This window comes from Chlorocebus sabaeus, chromosome 5 (genome assembly GCF_047675955.1).
Source record: "Chlorocebus sabaeus isolate Y175 chromosome 5, mChlSab1.0.hap1, whole genome shotgun sequence".
In the NCBI taxonomy this organism is placed as follows: Eukaryota; Metazoa; Chordata; class Mammalia; order Primates; family Cercopithecidae; genus Chlorocebus; species Chlorocebus sabaeus.
The window spans coordinates 85,399,851-85,420,935 of NC_132908.1; the positions used below are offsets into that span (position 1 = coordinate 85,399,851).

The 21,085-nt window shown below is 61.0% G+C and overlaps 1 protein-coding gene across 3 annotated transcripts in view; it reads right to left on the bottom strand.

The window, feature by feature from the left end:
* PIEZO1 (piezo type mechanosensitive ion channel component 1 (Er blood group)) overlaps window positions 1-19,781 on the bottom strand; it is a 67,153-nt gene extending 47,372 nt beyond the window's left edge. For all 3 annotated transcript variants that reach the window (XM_007994343.3, XM_073015646.1, XM_073015645.1), the window contains exon 1: window positions 19,454-19,781. In XM_007994343.3, the coding sequence (XP_007992534.3) occupies window positions 19,454-19,517 (64 nt within the window). In that variant the 5' untranslated portion in view covers window positions 19,518-19,781. The remainder of the gene's footprint in view (window positions 1-19,453) is intronic.
* Between the last annotated feature and the right edge of the window lie 1,304 nt (window positions 19,782-21,085).

Consider the following 21,085-nt stretch of genomic DNA (forward strand, 5'->3'; position numbering starts at 1 on the left):
CACAGCCCCAGCAACTCACCCCAGAGAGGCAACGAGGGCTTCCTAAGAACCCCGGCCACTGAAAATCTCCCGGGAGCCACCTCTCAGGAGCGGCACTGCCTTCCAAACACAGGTACCCGGCCCCGGCAGACCTGGCTGCCCACTGTGTCCTCAGCGGTGCTGGGCCCAGGACAGAAGCTGGGGTGCTAACTCAGAGCCCTTACCCTGTGATTCACCCAGTGGTACCCAGCCCCCCTGACCTGACTAGCCTGGCCTGTCTAGACTGCCCCAGGGCCCAGCCACAAGCTGGCCTGCTCTGTAGGGACTTCCCCGGCACCCAGGGAGGAATGCTGCCCAGCCACCTCTCTCACCAGCCACTCGGAGGCAGCCTGTAGAGGGGGGGTCACGGGCAGGTGTCTGGTTACCCCCCCCTTCAGAACCTTGCTCTCCCTTCCCCCCAGGCCACTGGGGCAGGGCAGGAGAGGGAGGGGAATCTCAGGGCAGGCGTCTAGGACGGTCGCCCATCATGTCTGTGTACTTCTGCAGGAGACTGGTGTCTGGTCCTAGCTCAGCCCTCCCCCTCCGTGCCTTGAGTTCTCAGTAAGTGAAATGGGGACAGAATTGGGCACCTGCACCAGGACTGTCTTGCCCTCCCAGCAGATGCTGCCCCAGAAGCGCTGCCCGGACACGTGGCCAGGTGAGCACCTCGTAGAACTGGCACAGGGCTGGACAGCAGCACCTGGAGCCTGGCTTCCTGGTCCCTAGAGAGCCCAAGTCGTTATCTCTAATTTTTTTTTTTTTTTTTTTTTTTGAGACAGAGTCTCACTCTGTCGCCCAGGCTGGAGTGCAATGGCACAATCTCAGCTCACTGCAACCTCCACCTCCTGGGTTCAAGCCATTCTCCTGCCTCAGCCTCCTGAGTACCTGGGACTGCAGACACCCCCCACCACGCCCGGCTAATTTTTCTATTTTTAGTAGAGACGGGGTTTCACCACGTTGGCCAGGCTGGTCGCGAACTCCTGACCTCAGGGGACCCGCCCACCCGGGCCTCCCACGGTGCTGGGGTTCTGGGCGTGAGGCCGCGCCGGCCGCTCTCTCCGTTCTGAGCAGGTGCCCAGGTGGGCGAAGGCGTGACCAGAGTCAGCGCGGCTGTGTTCTCAGTCGGCAGCTTGGGTGCCGCGGTCGCGCCTGCCGGTGGGACGTGAGGTTGATTCATGTGTCAGGGCGGCTGGGCCACGCTGCCCAGTTTAGTCAAAAATACCTGGTATGTAGGTATTTTTAAAATGAGATTGATTTAAATCAGCAGACGGCACAAGGGACTCATCCAATCGGGGGACGGCACGAGGGCCTCATCCAATCGGCGGACATCAAGAGGGCCTCATCCAATCGAAAGACGGCACAAGGGCCTCATCCAATCGGCGGACGGCACGAGGGACTCATCCAATCAGCTGTAGGCGGGGGAGTGACGCCCGAGGCCTGGAGAACTTCCCAGGACGGCCACGGAGAACCCCCACCTGAGCGCACTGGGTGGACCCGAGACTGCAACAGCGGCTCTTGCCAGCCAGCCCGCCCTGCGAACTTCAGACGCGCCAGCCCCACAATCGCGCCAGCCCCACAATCGCGCCAGCCCCACAATCGCGCCAGCCCCACAATCGCGTGCGTCAGCTCCTTAAATATCCATTTCACAGGCAGACAGACATATCAATGGATCCTGCCTGGCTGGCGCCCAGGATCACCAGCCGCGGAACCCGGCCCCAGCTGCTCTCAGAGCCACAGGACAGTCCCCTCAGGCCACGGGGGCCGGGGCCACCCCAGGCTGGAACCCTGGGCCCAAACCGGCTAGAGTGGGCCTCAGTTTCCCCCTTCCATAAAATCTCAGAGATCATTCACTTTCCTCTTCTCCACTTTCGAAAGTTTTTAAAACGCACAGAAGCACAAAGTGACACCCAAGTGACAGTGGTCACGGTCGACCTGTGCGTGCTGTAACTACTCCGCCTGCACGCGCGTGTCCTACCACGCACGGCTTTCCCATAGGCTTCTCCATCCATCGGCTTCCCTGATTGATTAGCTTCTTCCCAGATTGAGCCGCTGTACTCTCCTCATACATCTCCCCACTCCTCTCCCTCCCCAGAAGGAAACAGTCTCGTGAGTTTTGGGACATCCTTCCAGGAAGCAGCCATTTCCAAGCTCTGGAATCCATCCAGGGCCATCTCCGAGGGTATCCCTGGACTGTGGCTGTGCTCAGACCCCTGGGCCAGGCCCTGCCCATGAGTAAGGAGCTCAGGGGACTGTGCTGGGAGAGCTTTGAGTCATAAAAACAGCCCCCCACAACCCAGAGCCCCCCCAGCCCTGATCCCCCAGAGACCAGAATGACTGAGGCGGGAGGAAAGGGGACCGGCCACAAGGTGGAAGCTTCAGTCAGCTTTGGAACTCCCCTACTGCAGGTGACTGGCTGGGGTGGAAGCCGCCAGCTTCCCTGCAAACCGCTGCTCCACTCCCATCTCTCTCAGGACCCCAAGGGCCCCAGGCCATTGTGTGCTTGACCACTGAGTCAGACCCCGCGTTTGCAGGGGTAGCCCATGTCACCCTCAGCCACCTAGGAAGGCAGAGCCACTGCTGTCCCCACTCAGAGGAACCAGGGTTCCCACAGGTCACAGAGTGAGGCCGCCCAGCCAGGGAGGGGCAGAGCCAGGCCAGAACAACTCCACTGAGCCTTCCACCTCAGGGTGACCACCTTGCCCTGCCCTACAGCCCGGACTCAGGACTAGAGCCTTGAGGGATCGAGGGGACTCAAGCCAGCTCCCACCACCGCAGGTCAAAACCCACACTCCCTGACACAACGCCCAAGCCCTCGCACACTTCCCGGACTCCCTGACAGCACGAGACTCATGCACATGCTCCTCCCGCACCCTTCCCTGGGTCCAGACCCCAGGCCCTCCAGAGGGGACCCCATGGACCAGACCCTCTAAAGCAGAGGACTGCAAAGTGGGACCCATGAGTCCCCAAAACCACGTGTCACCACAGTCCTGTCCTGGGGAGAGGGGGCCAGGGCCCAGCCAACCTCACGGGCCCAACCTCAGTCCAGGGCTGCCAGCTGGTGGGGGCAGGGGCTGGGCTCCTCTTGTTTGGCCTGGCACACTGCCTGGGCCTCGCAGCCCCTCCCTCCACACCCCAGCTTAGCTCCCGGACCTTGTGGCAGGGTGTCCCCATAGCTGTTCCCACCACGGCAGGCCGGCTCCAAGAAGCTCCCCAGGCCAGGAGGAGAAGCTGATTAAGTGGCCACTTAACAGCAGAGTGGGTTGTTCCCTCTGCGGGGTGGGGAGGGGACTGGACGGTCCTGGCTAAAGCCTGGTTATGCATGTGCTCAGTTCCTGGAAAAGGGGGAGCGAGAAAGACGGACACACTCTGCCCTCTCACCCACCACATCCTGTTTTTATGGAAAGCTAATCCAATTCCTAACAGCAGAGCGAGCAGCCGACCTCGAGGGGGTCCCGGGTGGCCCTGACAAGCGGCCTGTGGGCGGGGGCTCCCTAGTCTCTGTGGCAGGAGCTCGTCCACAGGGCAAGAGCGCTTCCCTCTCAGCCACTCCTCCCTCCTCCCTGGGGAGAGGCCAGGATGGATGTGCCCTTCCTGGCAGCGAGGGGCTGGCTCGCTGTCTCCACCCCTGCAGCCTCAGCCAGGCCCTGCTCCCTTCTAGGCCTCGGCCAGTCTGTGTGGGGGGGTGGGGGGCGCTGCCCACAATGGGCAGGCCAGCGACACCACAAGCTGCAGGGCCCAGTCCTGGGCACAGTAGCATTGTGGCTGCAGACCCTGGGATTTGGAGCCAGAATAGCCATGGCAGGGGCCAGCTCCACTTTGGCAAAGCAAGCTGGGCCTCAGTTTCCTCATCTGTACAGTGAGGACACCAGCCCTATTCACTGCAAAGGCCACACACTGAGATGTGCTAGGACACAGCAGCACCGGCACTCACTCTTGCTATGCAGGGTGAGGGCCCCTCATCCAAAGAGGCCAGAAATATTTCCAGTTTGGGATTTTTCTGGATTTCGGAATATCTGCACATACATAATGAAATATCTTGTGGACGGGACTCAACACAAAATTCTATTTACATTTCAATATATACCTCATACACATACCGTAAAGGCAGTCACGTAATTTTATTTGTGTAAATAGTGACAGGGGTCTCACCGTGTTACCCAGGCTGCTCTCGAACTCCTGGCCTTGTGATCCTCCCGCCATGTCCTCCCAAAGTGGTGGGATTACAGGCGTGAGCCACCACGCCCAGTCAGTTCTGGCTTTTGACTGTGACCTGGCGCATGAAGTCAGGTCTGAAATTGTATTTCACTTAGGTTTGGATTTCAGACTTGGGAACTGGGATGCCCAGACTACAGCATCCTTGCATTTTCCCTACCAACATGAAGACAGACCTGCGGAACGCCTCAGCAACGAGGGAGCTGTGGGACCGGCCCCGCCTCCTCTCCTACCACTGCGCCTGACCGGAGTCCCACCTCATGTTGGCCGGCTCCATTCCTGAGGGTCAGGGCGAAGCCTGGGGACCTGCAGTCTCCAGTCAACAGCAGGGAGAGGACCCCAGGCCTGGCTGTCACTGCCTGCCTCCAAGGACCTGGGTCAGATCTGGGGCTAAGGCTCAAACAGAACATGTAGCTCTGGTGGGCGGAGCGTGGTGGGAAACAGGAAGGGGCCAGGGTGGGCGGGACCAGGACAGGCCTCAAGTCGCCTCTGCTAGCTCAGCGCTGGCCTGCTCCTGCGCAGGTTAGAGGGACAGAGGCGGGCATGGGGCAGAGTGCGGTAAAGAGATCCCCTAGGGGGTCATACCCCTTCCAATGCCAGATGGTGGGGCAGTGGGGGGTTCTGAGGCCTTGCTAATCTACTCCAACCTGGAGGCTCCGGACCCCCAGGCCTCTGCCCCCAAGAGAGGAAGCGAGGGACTGTTGATGCATAGCCCGTCCCTGGGGAGGAGGACTGATACCTCCCAGGGTATCCTCGCTGCCCGCAAGCTGCAGCCCCTCCTCACCCTCTCTCGAGGCAGAGAGGGCACAATCCGGTCTTCCTGAGCCTCGGTCTGTGGGGACAGAACCTGCCAAAGCCAGAGGAGGCCTGCAGGCAGCCCCACGGGACGGCCCGGCACGCAGCTCCCAGGACGCATCCCCGAGACCTCTCAGCCTGATGCCTGCGCACAGCCCGCTCCCCCCGTGACCCGGTCACAGCTGCCCCCAAGCCGGCCCCGCCTGCATCACTTTCTGGCTGTGGACCTGGGAGCTGGCTTGACCTTTAGGAGCCTGCAGTTCCTGTCTGTGGGGTGGGGGGGACGTCAGTGGCTGCCTGGCCGGGCTGTTCCGAGGATGGCACGGTGGAGTGCGGGGCGGGGGAAGTCTCACTGCTTCTCACTCCCAGCCCTGGCCTGGCGGCAGCTCGCTGCCTCAAGAGGTCGAGCCCACCGACCCTGGGAGTGTCTAAGTTGAAATTCTGCCAGGACACTGGGCAGGGCGTTCTCCTCAGGGGCAGCTCCAGAACTGCAGTCCATCAGGAGAGGCGGCCGTTAGCGCAGGGGCCCCAGCATGGGCGGTGCCTGCCTGGGCTGCTCCCTTCCCCCTCGGCCTGGACATGGTCCTGGGTGGGGGTGCTCTCCTGCCAGCTGCCCAGCATGTCCACCACCTGGTGCCTTCACTGCCAGTGACTCAGCCAGGCCAGCCGGCAGCCCAGTCGTGCCAAGTCACCCTGAGCACGCCCCACGGTTCCCACGGAGCAGCCAGGTCCGGGCCAGGCGTCCTCCACTGGGCCCTGCACGGCCCCGCCGTAGGCAACACCAGCCACCACCAGAGTCTCTGGGCCTCACGTCCTCACCTGGGAGACCCCTGACATGCCCTGGGGGCTTGGGTGAGGAGCTCCTTACTACAGGGATCTGGTGCATGGCACTGGAAGGACTGCCTGTCCTCACACGCCCTGAGCGCAGGTGATTAAGAGGCTCTCGGGCCTCTCATCTGCAGGCGGGGCCTGGGCGGAGTGGCTCCACCCCCTCACATCCTGCTACGTGTTGTGAAGTCCTTCCGCCCCTGTCACCTGGCAGGTCGTCCTGGTCCCTGAGAGCCAGAGCCGTGAGGCAGAGCAGGGCAGGCGCCAATCTCACAGGGAGATAAAAATCAACCGTGTGAAGGGCCCCACAGACAGAGCAACCGCTGCTGGCACCAGGCCCAGCCTTGTAGGAACCCTGCACCCAGTAACCCCACTTGGGAGGACCAGGCCAGTCCCACTCTTAAAGATGAAGTGCTGGAGGCTCAGAGAGGCTGCGAGATTTACCCAACCACCAGCCCAGCGGTGCTCAGCAGCAGAGCTAGGACTGGGAGCCACATCTGGCTGTACAGAGCTGGGGTCGCGGCGAAAACAAGAAACCAGGCCAGGCGGGGCTCCCATCCCACCGCCTCCCTTGCCCTGCAGGCCCCAAGCCCAGCAGGCAGGGAGGAGCACGCAGCTTTATTGACTAGGGGCTCGGCTCCCCATGGCTCACCCAGCTGCTGGGCTTAGGGGCCACAGGCACCCAAACCTGAACTCCAGCAGGGCCACTCTACAAGTGCCCTGTGACAGTGTCCAGCGGAGGCCCCAAGCCAGCTATGGGTGTCCCCCTCAGCCCAGTCAGAGCAGGGCCATAGGGAGGCGCCGGGTGGGACAAGGTTGCAGTGGTAACACCAGCAGAGCCAATGCCCATCCACCTGAGGCCCCAGGCCCTCCTGAGACCCTGGCATGGCTGTCAGAATGACCATCCCTGGTGCCATTGAGACCCTAGATCCAGCACCTGTGTCCAGCACTGAAGTCCCAAGTCTGTGTCCGAGATGGGAAGGAGGGCCCGGAATCCCAGACATCTCATGGCAGCGAGTGAGCCGGGGGTTGGGACGGCGAAGTGGGCTCCTGTGGCTTAGCCACCAGCTGGGAATGTACTTTCCACTTTCCGTGTGGACATGAGGCCCAGGTGCCAATAACCAACAGCCACGCTGGAGCTGAGGGCCCTGGAAGCCTGCTGGCCCTTGCTCACGCCGCCCCTGCAGAACCCAGTCCACAGGCAGGTGGGCCAGACAGCCAGAGTCTGGCAGCGGGCACAGCTTCCTCCCCCATAAAAAGGCCCATGCCTGGCAGGGTGCGGTGGCTCACGCCTGTAATCCCAGCGCTTTGGGAGGCTGAGGCGGGCGGATCACAAGGTCAAGAGATCAAGACCATCCTGGACAACATGGTAAAACCCTGTCTTTACTAAAAATGCAAAAATTGGCTGGGCGCGGTGGCTCAAGCCTGTAATCCCAGCACTTTGGGAGGCCGAGACGGGCGGATCACAAGGTCAGGAGATCAAGACCATCCTGGCGAACACGGTGAAACCCCGTCTCTACTAAAAAATACAAAAAACTAGCCGGGCGAGGTGGCGGGCGCCTGTAGTCCCAGCTACTCGGGAGGCTGAGGCAGGAGAATGGCGTAAACCCAGGAGGCGGAGCTTGCAGTGAGCTGAGATCCGGCCACTGCACTCCAGCCTGGGCGACAGAGCCAGACTCCATCTCAAAAAAAAATAAAATAAAATAAAATAAAAATGCAAAAATTAGCCGGGCGTGGTGGCGGGCACCTGTAGTCTCAGCTACTCGGGAGGCTGAGGCAGGAGAATCACTTGAACCTGGAAGGCGAAGATTGCAGTGAGCTGAGATCGTGCCACTCCACTCCAGCCTGGCCAAAGAGTGAGACTCTGTCTCAAAAAAAAAAAAAAAAAAAAAAAAAAAGGCCTGTGCCCCCTCCTACCCATTCTCTAAGGGGGATGCCCCGCAGCAGCCCTGGCTCAGCCTTCATGTCACCGTCTTGCAAAGGTGCGAGCTCCTGAGGCCGCAGGCTGAGATGGGCCACAGGCTGGAGTGGGCCACGGCAGGGCCAGCCTCCCCTACATACGCCCACGGGACATGTGGGTAGAGGCACATGGCTTCCAGATGGCCCCAGGGGTGCCTGGAAGACTCTGTCAGCCTCTGGAATGTGAGGCAGCCTGTCTGTCCCCACCCAGAAGCTTCTGGCACTCCCGGGAGCTCAGGCTCACTGTGCTCTGTAAGCAGCAATTACTCCTCCATCTGTCACCAGTGGCTCCCGCCAGCCCCCGGGTCCACGTGCCTCGTCCCTCCTGGGTCTCATTGATTCAGGCTGAGCCTCCCCCTCGGGCCCCCCAGTAACTCCTGGCCTCAAGCCTGGGCCCTCGCTCAGGGGATCTGAGTAGAGGGGAGGCCCGAGACAGGACGGCCCTCCAAGAGTGGGGAGCCCACGAGGGACCCCCGAATAGAAACCACAGAGGCCTGCCCACCCAGCGTGGGGGCCAGGGAGGAGGTGGGCAGGGAGAGGGGCTTTGTCCGAGACCAGAGGTGGACGGGGGCTGAGGGTCGGCAGGAAGCCAGGCGACTGACGGGTGCAGCGCAGACGGCCTCCACGTGGCGCTGCACAGCCTGGCCTCACTAGGGGAAGGGTGAAGACAGCGGCTGGCGCTTCCCCGAAAAAAAACCCTGGGGGCTCAAGGCCACGCCTGAGGCCCCCCTCTCCTAGGGACAGGGTCTGATAGGGAAAGGCTGACAGGTTGGGGGAGAGGGGTCCGGCCTCCCTGCACCTGGTGTCCTCCTGGGTGGTCTTGGGAAGAGGGTCACTCGACCCCAGCCCCCCACTGCAGGGCCCCACCGGAGTTTGCTCTGGGCACTTCTGGACCTGCCCAAAGTCAGGTGCCACCATCCCTGACCACCAGCACCTCCCTGTAGGTCCCCCAAGTCCCTTCAGCACCTCAAGCCTCCTCCCCGCACACTGCTGACCTTCAGAGATTGGGGCCCCTCCGGGCCTCCCTCTGCCCTGGCTGGGAAGGTCTGTGCCCAGCGATAAGGTCTAGGATGCGGCTCCCAACACTACAGGAACAAGTCACAGGCAAGGCTGGGTGGGCGTGGCCTGAGCGGCACGCTGAGTTCATCACTGTCACCTCCTGCCGGCCTCTGCCTGCGCCCCCTTCCCACCCACAGGACGGCAACACCCGGTGACTCCCTGACCTGGCTGTCATCATATAAACTAGAGGTCCAGCATGGTGGCACGTGACTGTAATCCCAGCTACTCAGGAGGCTGAGGCATGAGAATCGCTTGAACCCAGGAGGCGGAGTTTGTGGTGAGTCGAGATCATGCCATGGCACTCCAGCTTGGGCGACAGAGCGAGACTCTGTCTCAATAAGTAAATAAAAATCATCATATAAACTGGAGAAAGACACCCATGGGTGCTGAAGGGGAAATACAGGTCCCAACCGTGATAGTCAGGACAGCTTGGGGTCAAGGAGACTCACTCCTGGGTGCCAGAGTCCCCAGCAGTGGCCCAGGCGCCTCTGCACACCGCTTGGAGGAGAAACAGGTGGGCATTGCTGGCCCAGCTGCAGGTCTGAGTGGGGTCCCAGGAAGCCCGAAAAGGAAGCCGGCAATCCCACGCTGACCCCATGATGAAGGACTGACCAGACAAGGATGGGGCCCAAGGGCAAAGGAACCACTTGTCTCATGCCAAGTGGCTGGGGAGAGCACTCTTGGGGTACACGGGGCTCCCTGGAGGATTCCACAAGAAACAAGGCACCCCGGAGCTGCCTGCACAGAAGCGAGTGGTGCCCACACGGTCTAAGATGCCTCAGCACAGGCTCTTGGGTGCTGAAACCACCCAGGCATTGGGAGATGGTAATGCAAGGCCTGGGAATTAATCCCAGGGGAACCAGTCAAAGGAAGGAAAAACAGGCACAAAGACAGTCGCTATGTAACGACAGGGCGGTGCTGGGAGGCGGGCTCACTTTGCAGGGACCCAGAGGAACCCCCTCCATCCAGCAGACACCCAGGGAGGCCCCGGCCCAGACAATGAAGACGACAGACTCCCGGCTATGCACGTGACACCCAGGATGTAAGGGAGTGAGGGGACCAGGGGCTCCGGAGCATGGCAGAGGGGTGTCCCTGACCCTGACAGACAGGCTGGAGCAGGAGGCAGAGGTGCCTGCACAAGGCAGAGAGGACACCAGGACAGACCCAGTGGCCAGGACCTAGGCAGAACAGGGCCCAGTGCAGTCCGGATGCCACGGCCACCCACGCAGGGAGAGGACGTTCAGTGGCAGGCAGAGCCCCTGACCAGAGCCCCCCAAGAGTGTCCAGGCTTCATCTGAATGAAATGCCTGCTCTTAAAAACACATGGCCGGGGCTGGGCGCGGTGGCTCATGCCTGTAATCTCAGCACTTTGGGTAGCCAAGGTGGGCAGATCACCTGAGGTCAGGAGTTTGAGACCAGCGTGGCCAAAATAGCAAAACCCTGTCTCTACTAACAATACAAAAATTAGCTGGGTGTGGTGGCAAGCACCTGTAATCCCAGCTCCTCGGAAGGCTGAGGCAGGAGAATTGCTTGAACCCGGGAGGCAGAGGGTGCAGTGAGCCAAGATCATGCCACTGCATTCTAGCCTGGGTGACAGAGTGAGACTCTGTCAAAAAAAAAAAAAAAAAAAGAGAGAAAAGAAAAGACACCACAAAGGGCAGCACAGGAGTGGCAGCCAAGGGTAGGGAGAGTGCAGGCAGGAGGTTGGCTGACGGCACCAACAGGTCAAAAGAGAAAGTCGTTTAAACAGCTGGGAGACTTGAGGAGACTCCTCAGAAGGCAATGCACAGGCAGAGGCAAAGACCGTTGTTAAGCACCCAGATCATGCAGATTAAAGCCACGGGAGGCATCAGCCAGAGCCAGAGCCTGGCCCCAGCACGTGCAGCACAGGCCGTGGGGCAGTCGATGCCTCAGAGCCAGGCCCACGGGCTACAAGCTGGGGAGCGCAGGGGCAGCTTCCTTTCAGATTAAACATGTGCCACCCGGGACCTGGGATCCCACACCGTGGTGCATAGAAGGGACAAGACGCAGTGCCGGGACCTGGCAGCTCAGGGCATTGCCCGGGGCCCAGCTTCCCTTGGAGGGGCCCTGCTGGCTGCCCCAGCCTTTGAGCAGCTCCTGTATGCACATCTGGGAGGGGAGGAAGGGGAGAGGGTGTGTGCTCAGGGCATCTGCGGAGGCGAAGCCATGGGAGGTTACCAAGGAACGAGCACAGGAGGGAACTGGGGGACCACACACCGGAGGCAGAGCAGGGGACTTAGCAGACGGGACTGACCACAGAAGGGCAAGGGCTTGGGGACGGGACTGTGGGGCCAGACCCTGGCTTGGGGCGGGCCAGTCCAGTGCTGACAGTCTCTCTGCCACCCATGGACCCTGAGCCTGCACGTCCTCGTCCTCGTGTGTGCAACAGGGCTGCGGCTGCTGCTGCTGCTGCTGCTGCTGCTGCCTGTCCCAAGAGGGGAATGTATGTGCTCATTCCCCGCCCGGCAGGAGATCTGGGCCCACTCACTTCTTGGCAGGGACTAGAAGGAGGGAAGGGCCCGCACCAGGCTGAGGTGTCCTGATTTTCTTCTTTTTTTTTTTTTTTTAGACGGAGTCTCGCTGTGTCGCCCAGGCTGGAGTGCAGTGGCGCGATCTCGGCTCACTGCAAGCTCCGCCTCCCGGGTTCACGCCATTCTCCCGCCTCAGCCTCCGAGTAGCTGGGACTACAGGCGCCCGCCACCACACCCGGCTAGTTTTTTGTATTTTTAGTAGAGACGGGGTTTCACCATGTTAGCCAGGATGGTCTCGATCTCCTGACCTCGTGATCCACCCGCCTCGGCCTCCCAAAGTGCTGGGATTACAGGCTTGAGCCACCGCGCCTGGCTTTTTTTTTTTTTTTAAGATGGAGTTTCACTCTTGTTGCCCAGGCTGGAGTGCAGTGGCTGATCTCAGCTCACTGCAACCTCCGCCTCCCGAATTCAAGCAATTCTCCTGCCTCAGCCTCCCGAGTAGCGGGATTACAGATGCCTGCCACCATGGCCGGCTAATTTTTGTATTTTTAGTAGAGACAGGGTTTTGCCATGTTGGCCAGGCTGGTCTTGAACTCCTGGCCTCGGGATCCGCCCACCTCGGCCTCCCAAAGTGCTGGGATTATAGGTGTGAGCCACCATGCCTGGCGGACCTGCTCTTTTAGGAAAAGCACAAGGGTGTGCACCCACCACGGAGGGAGAAAGCGGAGGCTGGAGCAGAGCCTTGCAGGCCGCCCGTTGTGGGGTCCTTATTGCCACTGGCCCACAGACAGGAAAGGAAAAGCAGATCCCTGCTGAGGCAGGGGCAGTGGGATGGACGATGGCTTCCCCTTTCAAAACTCCCTTTCATGTTGCTTTAATAATGGGTTGTTTCAAACGGTGCTTTAACAATAGAAATCAAGTAAGTGAGGGAGCGAGGGCCGCATGGTGGCTGAGCCTGCGTAGAGGCAGATAGTGGGGGTCCCAGCCAACAGATTGCAAACCGCAGGCCTTGGAGGGTCCAGGAGGTGAGTGAGACCAAGACCAGACCTGGGGTTCTTAAGGCCTTCCCGGGCAGGCAGCCCCAAACCCACGCCTGTCCCCTCTTTCGAGGCCCCTCCCGGGCAGGCAGCCTCCCCAAACCCGCATCTGTCCCTCTCGCATGGCCCTCCAGGTCTAGCCACAGCCACAGGCCTCCGGGAGCTCCCTCGGGCCCAGGAATCTGTTGAAGTCACAGTTGAGTTTCATTATTCCCGAGGCTGGAGGCTTCTAGACACACAGGAGGGAGGGTGGACAAACACACCCAGGCACCGCGGGGTCCAGGACTCCCCTGCCTGAGGCCGCTCCCGGACCGGTGGGGCTCACAGATGGGCATGGCCCGAGCCCCCTTCCTGCTTTTGGGGGTGGAGCTGTGGCACCCAGAGCCGGCCTTGTTCTTGACTCTTCCTGGGCCCATTTTAGCCGCCCATCCACAGGCAAAGGAAACCACAGGGGGTGGCTGAGGCAGCCGCTGTCCCTCTTTAGCCTGAACCTGAGGAAGGAGAAGCAGCCCCAGCTATATATACCCACAGAAAAATAGTGTGCAGATTGGAGCCTGGTAAACAGCCGGCAGCCAAACCCTGCCGGCCCGTCAGAGGGAGCCTGAAATACTCCCTGTAATTATGCTATTAAAACACACCCGAAAAATTGATCCACCCCACTCAGCAAAGGCTCCTGAGACAACGGCGGGGAATCGGGTGGCCATGCACGTCGGCCTAAGGGGCCCTGGCAGTGCCCGGCAGGACAGCCGTCCACTGCACGCTTCAGCACTGGCACCCGAGACGGTCAACGTCCCCATGGGCCTGGCACCAGAAGCTGCCCAGATCCTCACCCGCACACAGGAAGGGTCCCTGCAACCCAGCGTCCACCATGGAGAAACATGAACGTGAGCAAAAATACGGCCTGCGGTGGGTGTGTGACCCCACACAGAAGGGCGTGAGGCTCGTGCGCCATCCCACGCACTGGGAACCACCCACATACTCAGGCATCCAGCAGCCGCCGAGGCACAAGGCTGTGGCGCAAGGAAGGCACCGGGGGAAGCGGCCGTTCCAGCTGGGAGAGAAACCCAGAGAGCAGGTGCAGGTGGGGTGCATGGTGCATCCACCAGGGGCCTCCCGCTGGGAACAAGGGAGGACAGAGGTTCAAAGGGTTAAAAAGGCAATGTAATCTGATTTACACCTTCATTTTTTTTTTTTTTTTTTTTGAGACAGAGGCTCGCTCTGTCCCCCAGGCTGGAGTGCAGTGGCGCAATCTCAGCTTGCTGCAACCTCCACCTTCTGGGTTCAAGCGATTCTCCTGTCTCAGCCTCCTGAGTAGCTGGGATTACAGGTGCGCCCCACCACGCCCAGCTAATTTTTGTATTTTTAGCTGAGATGGATTTTGCCATGTTGGTCAGGCTGCTCTTGAACTCCTGACCTCAGGTGCCTCGGCCTCCCAAAGTGCTGGGATTACAGGTGTGAGCCACCGCGCCTGGCGAGGGACCCTGTTTTGGGTGGCGTTCGGGGGGGGGGGCCCATTTTCCTGGCACTTTTCTTTCTTTGCCTGTGCTCAGCACTGCGCTTCGTGAATAAACAGCAACGGTGCATCCAGAACAGTGCGGGGCCCACAGCCTCCTTTCCTGACTAGCTTGGGAGGGAGAGCAGGGAGCTCCAGCCCCACCCCGCACACCCACCTCCACTGGCCCTGAATCAGAACTTGGACTTCTGGCTGCTGCCCAGAGCTCTGTCCCACAGGACCTGCGTGAGAGGATACATGAATGAATCTGAGTGGTCGGGAATCTGCAGTGGGGGGGGGCCGGGCTGCAGACGCCCCTGGGGACATGCTGCGTGTGCAGCTTGAGGGAGGCCGACGGCCCCACAGGTCCCAAGGAGCCTCTGTGCTCCTGGGAACTGCCGTGTGTGCTCTGGGACCAGGTGGTGAGCAGCTCCTTCCCCTCAGCTTCATGGAGGCCCGACGGACCCCCGCCTACCGTGGCCACCGCGGCACGCAGCGCAGCTGGGAAAGCCCACGTTCCCGGTCTCCTGGCCCATGACTGTGCGACGAATTCTGAGCCTTCCAGTGGGGAGAGGTGTCCCACCCCTGCTCCCACCCAGCCTGAGTGTGAGATCCAAAGCCCGAGAGACCTGAGACTTGGAAGTGGCTGTGAAGCTTTTATGGTGTCACTTACAGGGGAGGAAACCCAGACCCAGAGAAGCGGGTGAGGGCCCCGCACATTCAGAGCAAGACAGAGTCTGCTGCTGCCCACGAGCCACCACCAGGTCAGCCACACCTCCACCTGCCCCCGTCCTCCCAGTGACCCTGTACCCCAAGTCCTCTTCAGATGCCTCTGCCAGTAAGTGTGGGACTCAACTGCCAAGGAGCGGAGAAGCCTTCGCCCCGGGCCTGTCACTTCCCACCAGTGTGATCTTGGGTGTGTGAATTAACTTCCCTCACCCCAGAGTCCTAATCCAAAAAGTAGGCTCAACAGCCGCACCCTGAGGCCGACGGGGGAGCTCAAAGGTCAAGAGCAGGACAGAAGGCAGATGCGGAGGATGTGGGCGGGGTTGGGGGAAGGGGGGTCCCGCCTCACAGTTACCCGGGAGACTCAGGCCTCTAGGCAGACTAAGGCAGAGCAGGGCAGGGGCTGGCTGGGAACAGCTTGCCTTTCAGAAGAACACAGGACAGACACCCAGCAAAGGTCCGTCCGTGCCAGATGTGTGTGTGGGATGCGGTGCTGGCTTCTAAACTGCTCCGTGAGCTAGGATTCTCTACCACAAGGAAGGGCAAACTTGCTTCTGGAACCAGAAGAAAAAGCATATATAAACAAAGGCAAAAGTCTAATTGTCAGCTGGGTGCCGTGGCTCATGCCTGTAACCCCAGCGCTTTCGGAGGCTGAGGCGGGCAGATCACTTAAGGTCAGGAGTTCAAGGCCAGCCTGGCCAATGTGGTGAAACCCCATCTCTACTAAAAATCCAAAAATTAGGTATGGTGGTACACACCTGTAATCCCAGCTACTCAGGAGGCTGAAGCAGGAGGATGGCTTGAGCCCTGGAGGCTGAAGTTGCAGTGAGCCAAAATCATGCCACTACACTCCAGCCTGGGCAACAGAGTGAGCCTCTGTCTTGAAGAAGAAAGAAAAAAAAAAAAGTCTGATTGTCTATTTCTAAAATAGCTAAAGAGAAGACTAACATTTTGTTGAATTGAAAAGGGGATTTCTGAGGCCAGAGAGGCCAGGAATGGCTTCCTGCGAGATGCGGCTCTCACAGGACCCTGGAGACCACGGTGGCCCCATCTCAGGAGTGGGCTGCAGAGGGCAGATTAGGCCGGCAAGGCCTAATAAGACCCACGGTGGTTCCCCTTCATCTTTGAGCACTGAAAGCAAACGCACTGCAGAGTCAGCACAGGAGAGACACCGCCCAGGAAGCCGCCTTGGGGCCAGGATCAGAGACTGTGCACCCCCGCCCGCCCCCAGAGGACACTTCCTCTCTGTGGGACCCTGGCAGCTGGGGCTGGAGCTCCCTGTGTCCTGGGCACCAGTGACCCACTGTGGGACGGCCACCCGCTGTGACCCATCCTCAGCTCCTGGGCAGTCCCCGGCCCCTTCCCCAAATGCACACACATGTGCGCGCACACACCTGCAGCCCTCGGTGCAGTCAGCCAGGCCCCACGCCCTCCCGCTGACTCATCCAGCCTCCAGGCCCAGCATGGAGACACAGCGTGCCCCTCTGCCATGCCAGGGAACTGATGCTCAGAAGGGGCCCCCAAGCTACAGAGGAAAGCAGCCCCCATCCTACTCTGCTACGGCCATGCTGTTCCCAGCACCCTTGGATGGGACAGGCCAGGGTTCTGTGCAGGTCCTGAGACCCCAGCACAGGCCTCCGAGGGGTGACTCGGCCATGCTGGGCTTGGCGGCTCCGCACTGCTGAGTGACTGTGAGCCAAGTGCCTGCTGTTCCCCAGGCCTCTATGTTCTCATCCCAGAGGCAGAACAAGACCCCTTCTTGGCTGCCTCCCAGGGGTGGTGAGACTCTGATGGTGACAATGGTCTGAAAAAGGAGGAAGCATCCCCCATGCTAACTGGTGACACTTCTCAGTGACAATCAGCCTGAAGGAGGCGACGCCCAGCTTGCCGGCCATGGGTGTGCCCCTAGGCTGTGCCACGAGGCACCCTGAAAAGCAGAAGCCATATTGTCAGCCCACGTGGGTGTCCCACAGTCCGTGACACAGTGGCTCCTCTCTCACCACCTGGCTTTCCACAGCCCTGTCTAGATTTCCCGCAGACAGAAGCAGAGGTGCAGTCCTGTTCTACCAGAATCACAAATGTCCTGCCTTTTTTTTTTTTTTTTTTTGAGACAGGGTCTGTCACCCAGGCTGGAGTGCAGTGATGCAATCGTGGCTCACTGTACCTCCACCTTCTCGACTCAAACGATCCTCCCACCTTGGCCTCCTGAGTAGCTGGGACTACAGGTGCACCACCAACACGCCCAGTTAATTTTTAAATATTTTTCGTAGAGATGGGGATCTCTGCATCGCCCAGGCTGCTCTCGAATGGCTAGGCTCAAGCAATCCTCCCACCTTGGCCTCCTGACACTCTGAGATTACAGACGTGAGCCATTGCACCTGGCCCTGCCCTGACATCTCTCTAGAAGAGATGGGCCCTGATCCCTCAAGGCTCCAGGAACAGGTGAGACTGCTGAAGGAGGCCTCTGCTCCCTGTGGGTGGGGGCAGCTCCCTGCTGGATTTTTGGGTAATGATCCTGCACTGGAGTGGGAGGGCGTGGGGGCCAGGGCACCCCAGGATGACTCAAACCCTCACCAGGCACTGTGTGAGCCAGCACAGGCACACACTGACTAATGCCTTCTGAAGGCCTCATTCATTTCCAAAACACCATAGAACTAACTGCTTCCAGCCAAAGCTCACCAGAGAGGGAGGGGGCACTCCAAAGACAGCAAAGCCAGTGTCCCACCTCCGGCCAGGCCAGCAGAACCTGCACATTGCCAGTCCGTCTGGTGCTGCCCACACCCCAGGGCCAGAGACCCTGACTCAGGAGTCCCAGCCAGCAGGCAGGCAGGGCTCTTGGCCAGCTCCACATCCACCCCCCGCCCCAGGCCCCTGAGAGAAAACACTGAGGCCCAGGCCCCACGCCCCATCCCCAGACACAGAATCACTGTGGGGTATGGCCTGGGCTTCAGCACCTTTCAAATTAATAGACTTCATTTGGGGCCAGTTTTAGGTTTACAGAAAGTACCTTACAGAGTCAGTCATCATTATTCTTTAAAAGTTTCACAGGAGACTCTGACATGTGGCCTGGGGTGAGCACCCCTGGGCTACCTCCCCATCCTCCCCAAGGAGGCCAAAAGCAAGAACGGTGATCCCTCCCCCAGATCCCCCACGAGGACAGCAATCGAGAAGGCAGAACCCAGGCCCCCTGACCAGTGCCCAGGGGGCAGCAAACCACATCTGCCACAGAGTCTGCTCAACACCTGTTTAGGTACAGCCCATGAACTAAGGACAGCTTTTACATTTTTTACTGGCCGGAAAAATACCAGAAGATGATGATGTTGTGACATAAAAATATTTACCATCTGGTCTTTTAAAGAAAAACATTGCCAACTCTGCCCAAGGAGCAGTCACCGTCTGAAGGGGGCATTCCCTGCAGGAAGGACCCCCACTCTCAGACACAAGAGGAAATGGAACGATCGGTGTGAACGGGACGTTTCAGAAGCTTTCCTGTTTCCCTCTCCAAGGCCTGTCAGCTCCAGACTCTGCCTCTGTGCCCGGCTGTCCTGCTTGTTTTTAAGGCACAGGAAGGAACACAGCCGGGCCCTGTTTACGGCTTCTGACCCCACACTGGGAGCAGGTCCCAGGCTGCCCAGTTCACACAGGGCTGACCGCACTGAAGAGAGTCGCTCAAAACCTCTCCTCTCCAGGCTCAATGGTTTTCATTGATTCCTGTCTAGAAAATCGTCCCCAAGTTTCACCACCTTTCCGTGCCACCGATCAAAACGTAGTCTGTCCGGGAGCCTCACGCAGGCGGCCCTAGATCCCCAACGCTAACGCTGGGGGAGCTCCCACCTGGAGCCAGGCAAGGGCTCTGGAAGGGCTTTTAGAATCAAAACGCCCCACCTGCCGGGTCCATGGAGGACTCCCAATGCAAACCATCCCACTTGTCCGTGGGTTAATTTCATCTGACTGCTTCCCAGCTCAGTCACACGTGGGGAGCCCCGGGCAGAGGGCGCGGGCCCTGGGTCCTGGGTAGGCCAGGGTCAGGGAAGGGGTGGGGTGCCAGGCCGTGGAGCACCAGGCCACCCGGGAGCGGGGGGGTTCGCGAAAGGGAAACCACTGCCCGGCAAGCAGGGAACACAGATGCCAGGACTGGGGACCCCTGCTCCGCCCTGACACCAGGCCGCAGCCTTCGGGGGTGCCCACTCCCCCAGACCAGGGCAGAGGCCGGACCCCGCCCCTGCGAAACTGAGCCCAGTAGGGCAAGGGAGGACCAGGGAGGAACCCACACTATTTTTTTCCAAAGTGTGGGACCGCCTCAGTCCGGCAGAGGGGGGTGCAGTGGTGAACGGGGCTGGGCCCCGGGAAGCTCCAAATTAAACAGCTCCAGGCAGGAAGCCCGCCTTCTCCCAGCCTGTCAGGAAGTCCTGATGCAACTTTGCGCTTTTTTTTTTTTAAACACGAAAGAGAAAAAGAGATTCGTGCTCCCCCCACCACCGCTCCAGCCCTTCCCACCGGGGCAAACACCGCCTCGCCCGGCGGCCCCCTCTCCGCAGCGCCCCGGGGGAAACGCCAGCCGCGCTATCCCGGGCGCTCGCTCGACCTCCCCCGTGGGCACGCGGTGCCGTCTCCCCCACCCGCCGCCGCCCTTCCAGTCCGGCCCTGGGACAGGAGCCCCGCCGCCGCCTGCCGCGCTCATGCTTCAGGAATGCGGGCGCCCGGGTCGCGCGTCCCTGGGAATCTCCGCGCCCGCCCGCAGCCCTCGCCCCGGCCGGCGTCGTCCGGTGTCCAGGCCGTGGGGAGCCGAGACGCAGCCCCCTCCCACTGTCCCCCGGCGCCCGCCCCCCACTCACCCGCCAGCAGCGCGCAGGGCAGCAGCAGCCAGTACAGGACCGCGCCGAGCACGTGCGGTTCCATGGCTGGAGGGCCCAGGGCCCGGCCCGGACCGTGCGGACGCCGCGGCGCTATGGGGCGGTGTGGGGGCCCCGGGACCGGCGCGCCATGGCTGACCCGCGGGGACCCCCGCGCCGCCTTCTCCTCTTCCTTCTCCTCCTCGGGCCGCCCCGCCGGTGCCGACGTCCCAGGCCCGCGCTCGCTCAGGCGTCCGCCCTGCCCCTCGGCGGAGCGCAGCGCTCGGCTCACTGGGGCCGAGCTGGGCCGGACGGCGGCTCCCGCCTTCCCCGCCCCGCGGGCCTTTATAAGCTCGGCCCCCGCCCGCCCTCCCTGGCGTGCCCGCCTCCGCGCTTCCCCGACGGCCAGGCGCGCCCAGGCACCCCCTCCGCCGTCCCGCGCGGCCCGTCCCCCCTCCGGCCTGCCCTAGTGCGTGGGGCCCTGGAGACCCCCGACCGGCGCTGGCCCGGAGCGGACCCCTCCCCTCCCGCAGCCTTGGCCCCGCGGCTCCCAGCGTGCGCGGGGGTGGGCAGGGGCGCTTCTCGCCGGGCAGGCCGGGGCTGGGGCCCGGGCTCTCCATAAGGGGTCCCGGGGCCTCTGGCTCCCCCAGGCAGCGCCCCACGCGCAACTGCACCCCGCGTGCCCCGGCGACTTTCGCTTTGCGCCCCGAGGCGCGAGCTCGCAGCGCCCCCTGGGGACCATGGGGAGGCTCGGAGCTCCCGCGGCGGCCGGGCCTCGTGGTCCCGGAGGGAGCACGCGGGATGCTCGCGTCCCAGCAGTGCCGCGATCCGCATTGGTCGGAAGGGGGCTCCGGGGCCGCTCCCAGCCAGGCCCGCCGCCGCGCGCGGCTTTGCCGGGGTCGCTCTGGCGTGAGACGGTGAGAGTGAGAGCCACGGCCTGTGCACCTGCTGCCGCGGCGCCCTGCCACAGAGAGGTGGGGTCTGAGTCCGGGGTGTTCGGGACGCTCACCCAGGCCACCTCAGTTTGGCCTTCGTCTGCCCTTGATGTGGGCACAGCAAGGAAGAGGGGGAAGGGCTCTACACAACTGGGCTCCGTCCGTGGCTCCCAAACTCAGCTGCGTAAGGGAGTGAGTAAGGCTTGGGGGACTGTGGCCACTGAGCGTCAAGGCACTGGCAACTCATAAGAGCCCAACACAAGCCCACACTCTCCAGCTCAAAAAGAAAAAAAAAAAAAGGGAGCAGGGCAGTGGCCCAGGCCTGTAATCCCAGCACTTTGGAGGGCTGAGGCAAAGGGGTAGGGTGGGGGGGAGATCACTTGAGGTTAGGAGTTGGAGACCAGCCTGGCCAACACGGTGAAACCCTGTCTCTACTAAAAATACAAAAATTAGCCAGGCTTTGTGGCGCACACCTGTAATCCCAGCTATTCAGGAGGCTGAGGCAGGAAAATCGCTTGAACCTAGGAGGTGGAGGTTGCGGTGAGCCAAGATCATGCTGCTGCACTCCAGCCTGAGTGACAAGAGCGAAACTCCATTAAAAAAGAAAAAAAAAAAAAAAAAAAAAAAAAAAAAAAAAAAAAGAAATGGAGATTTTCATGGGAAGTCTACTGTTTAAAGGCTGATTTAGGCCAGGCGTGGT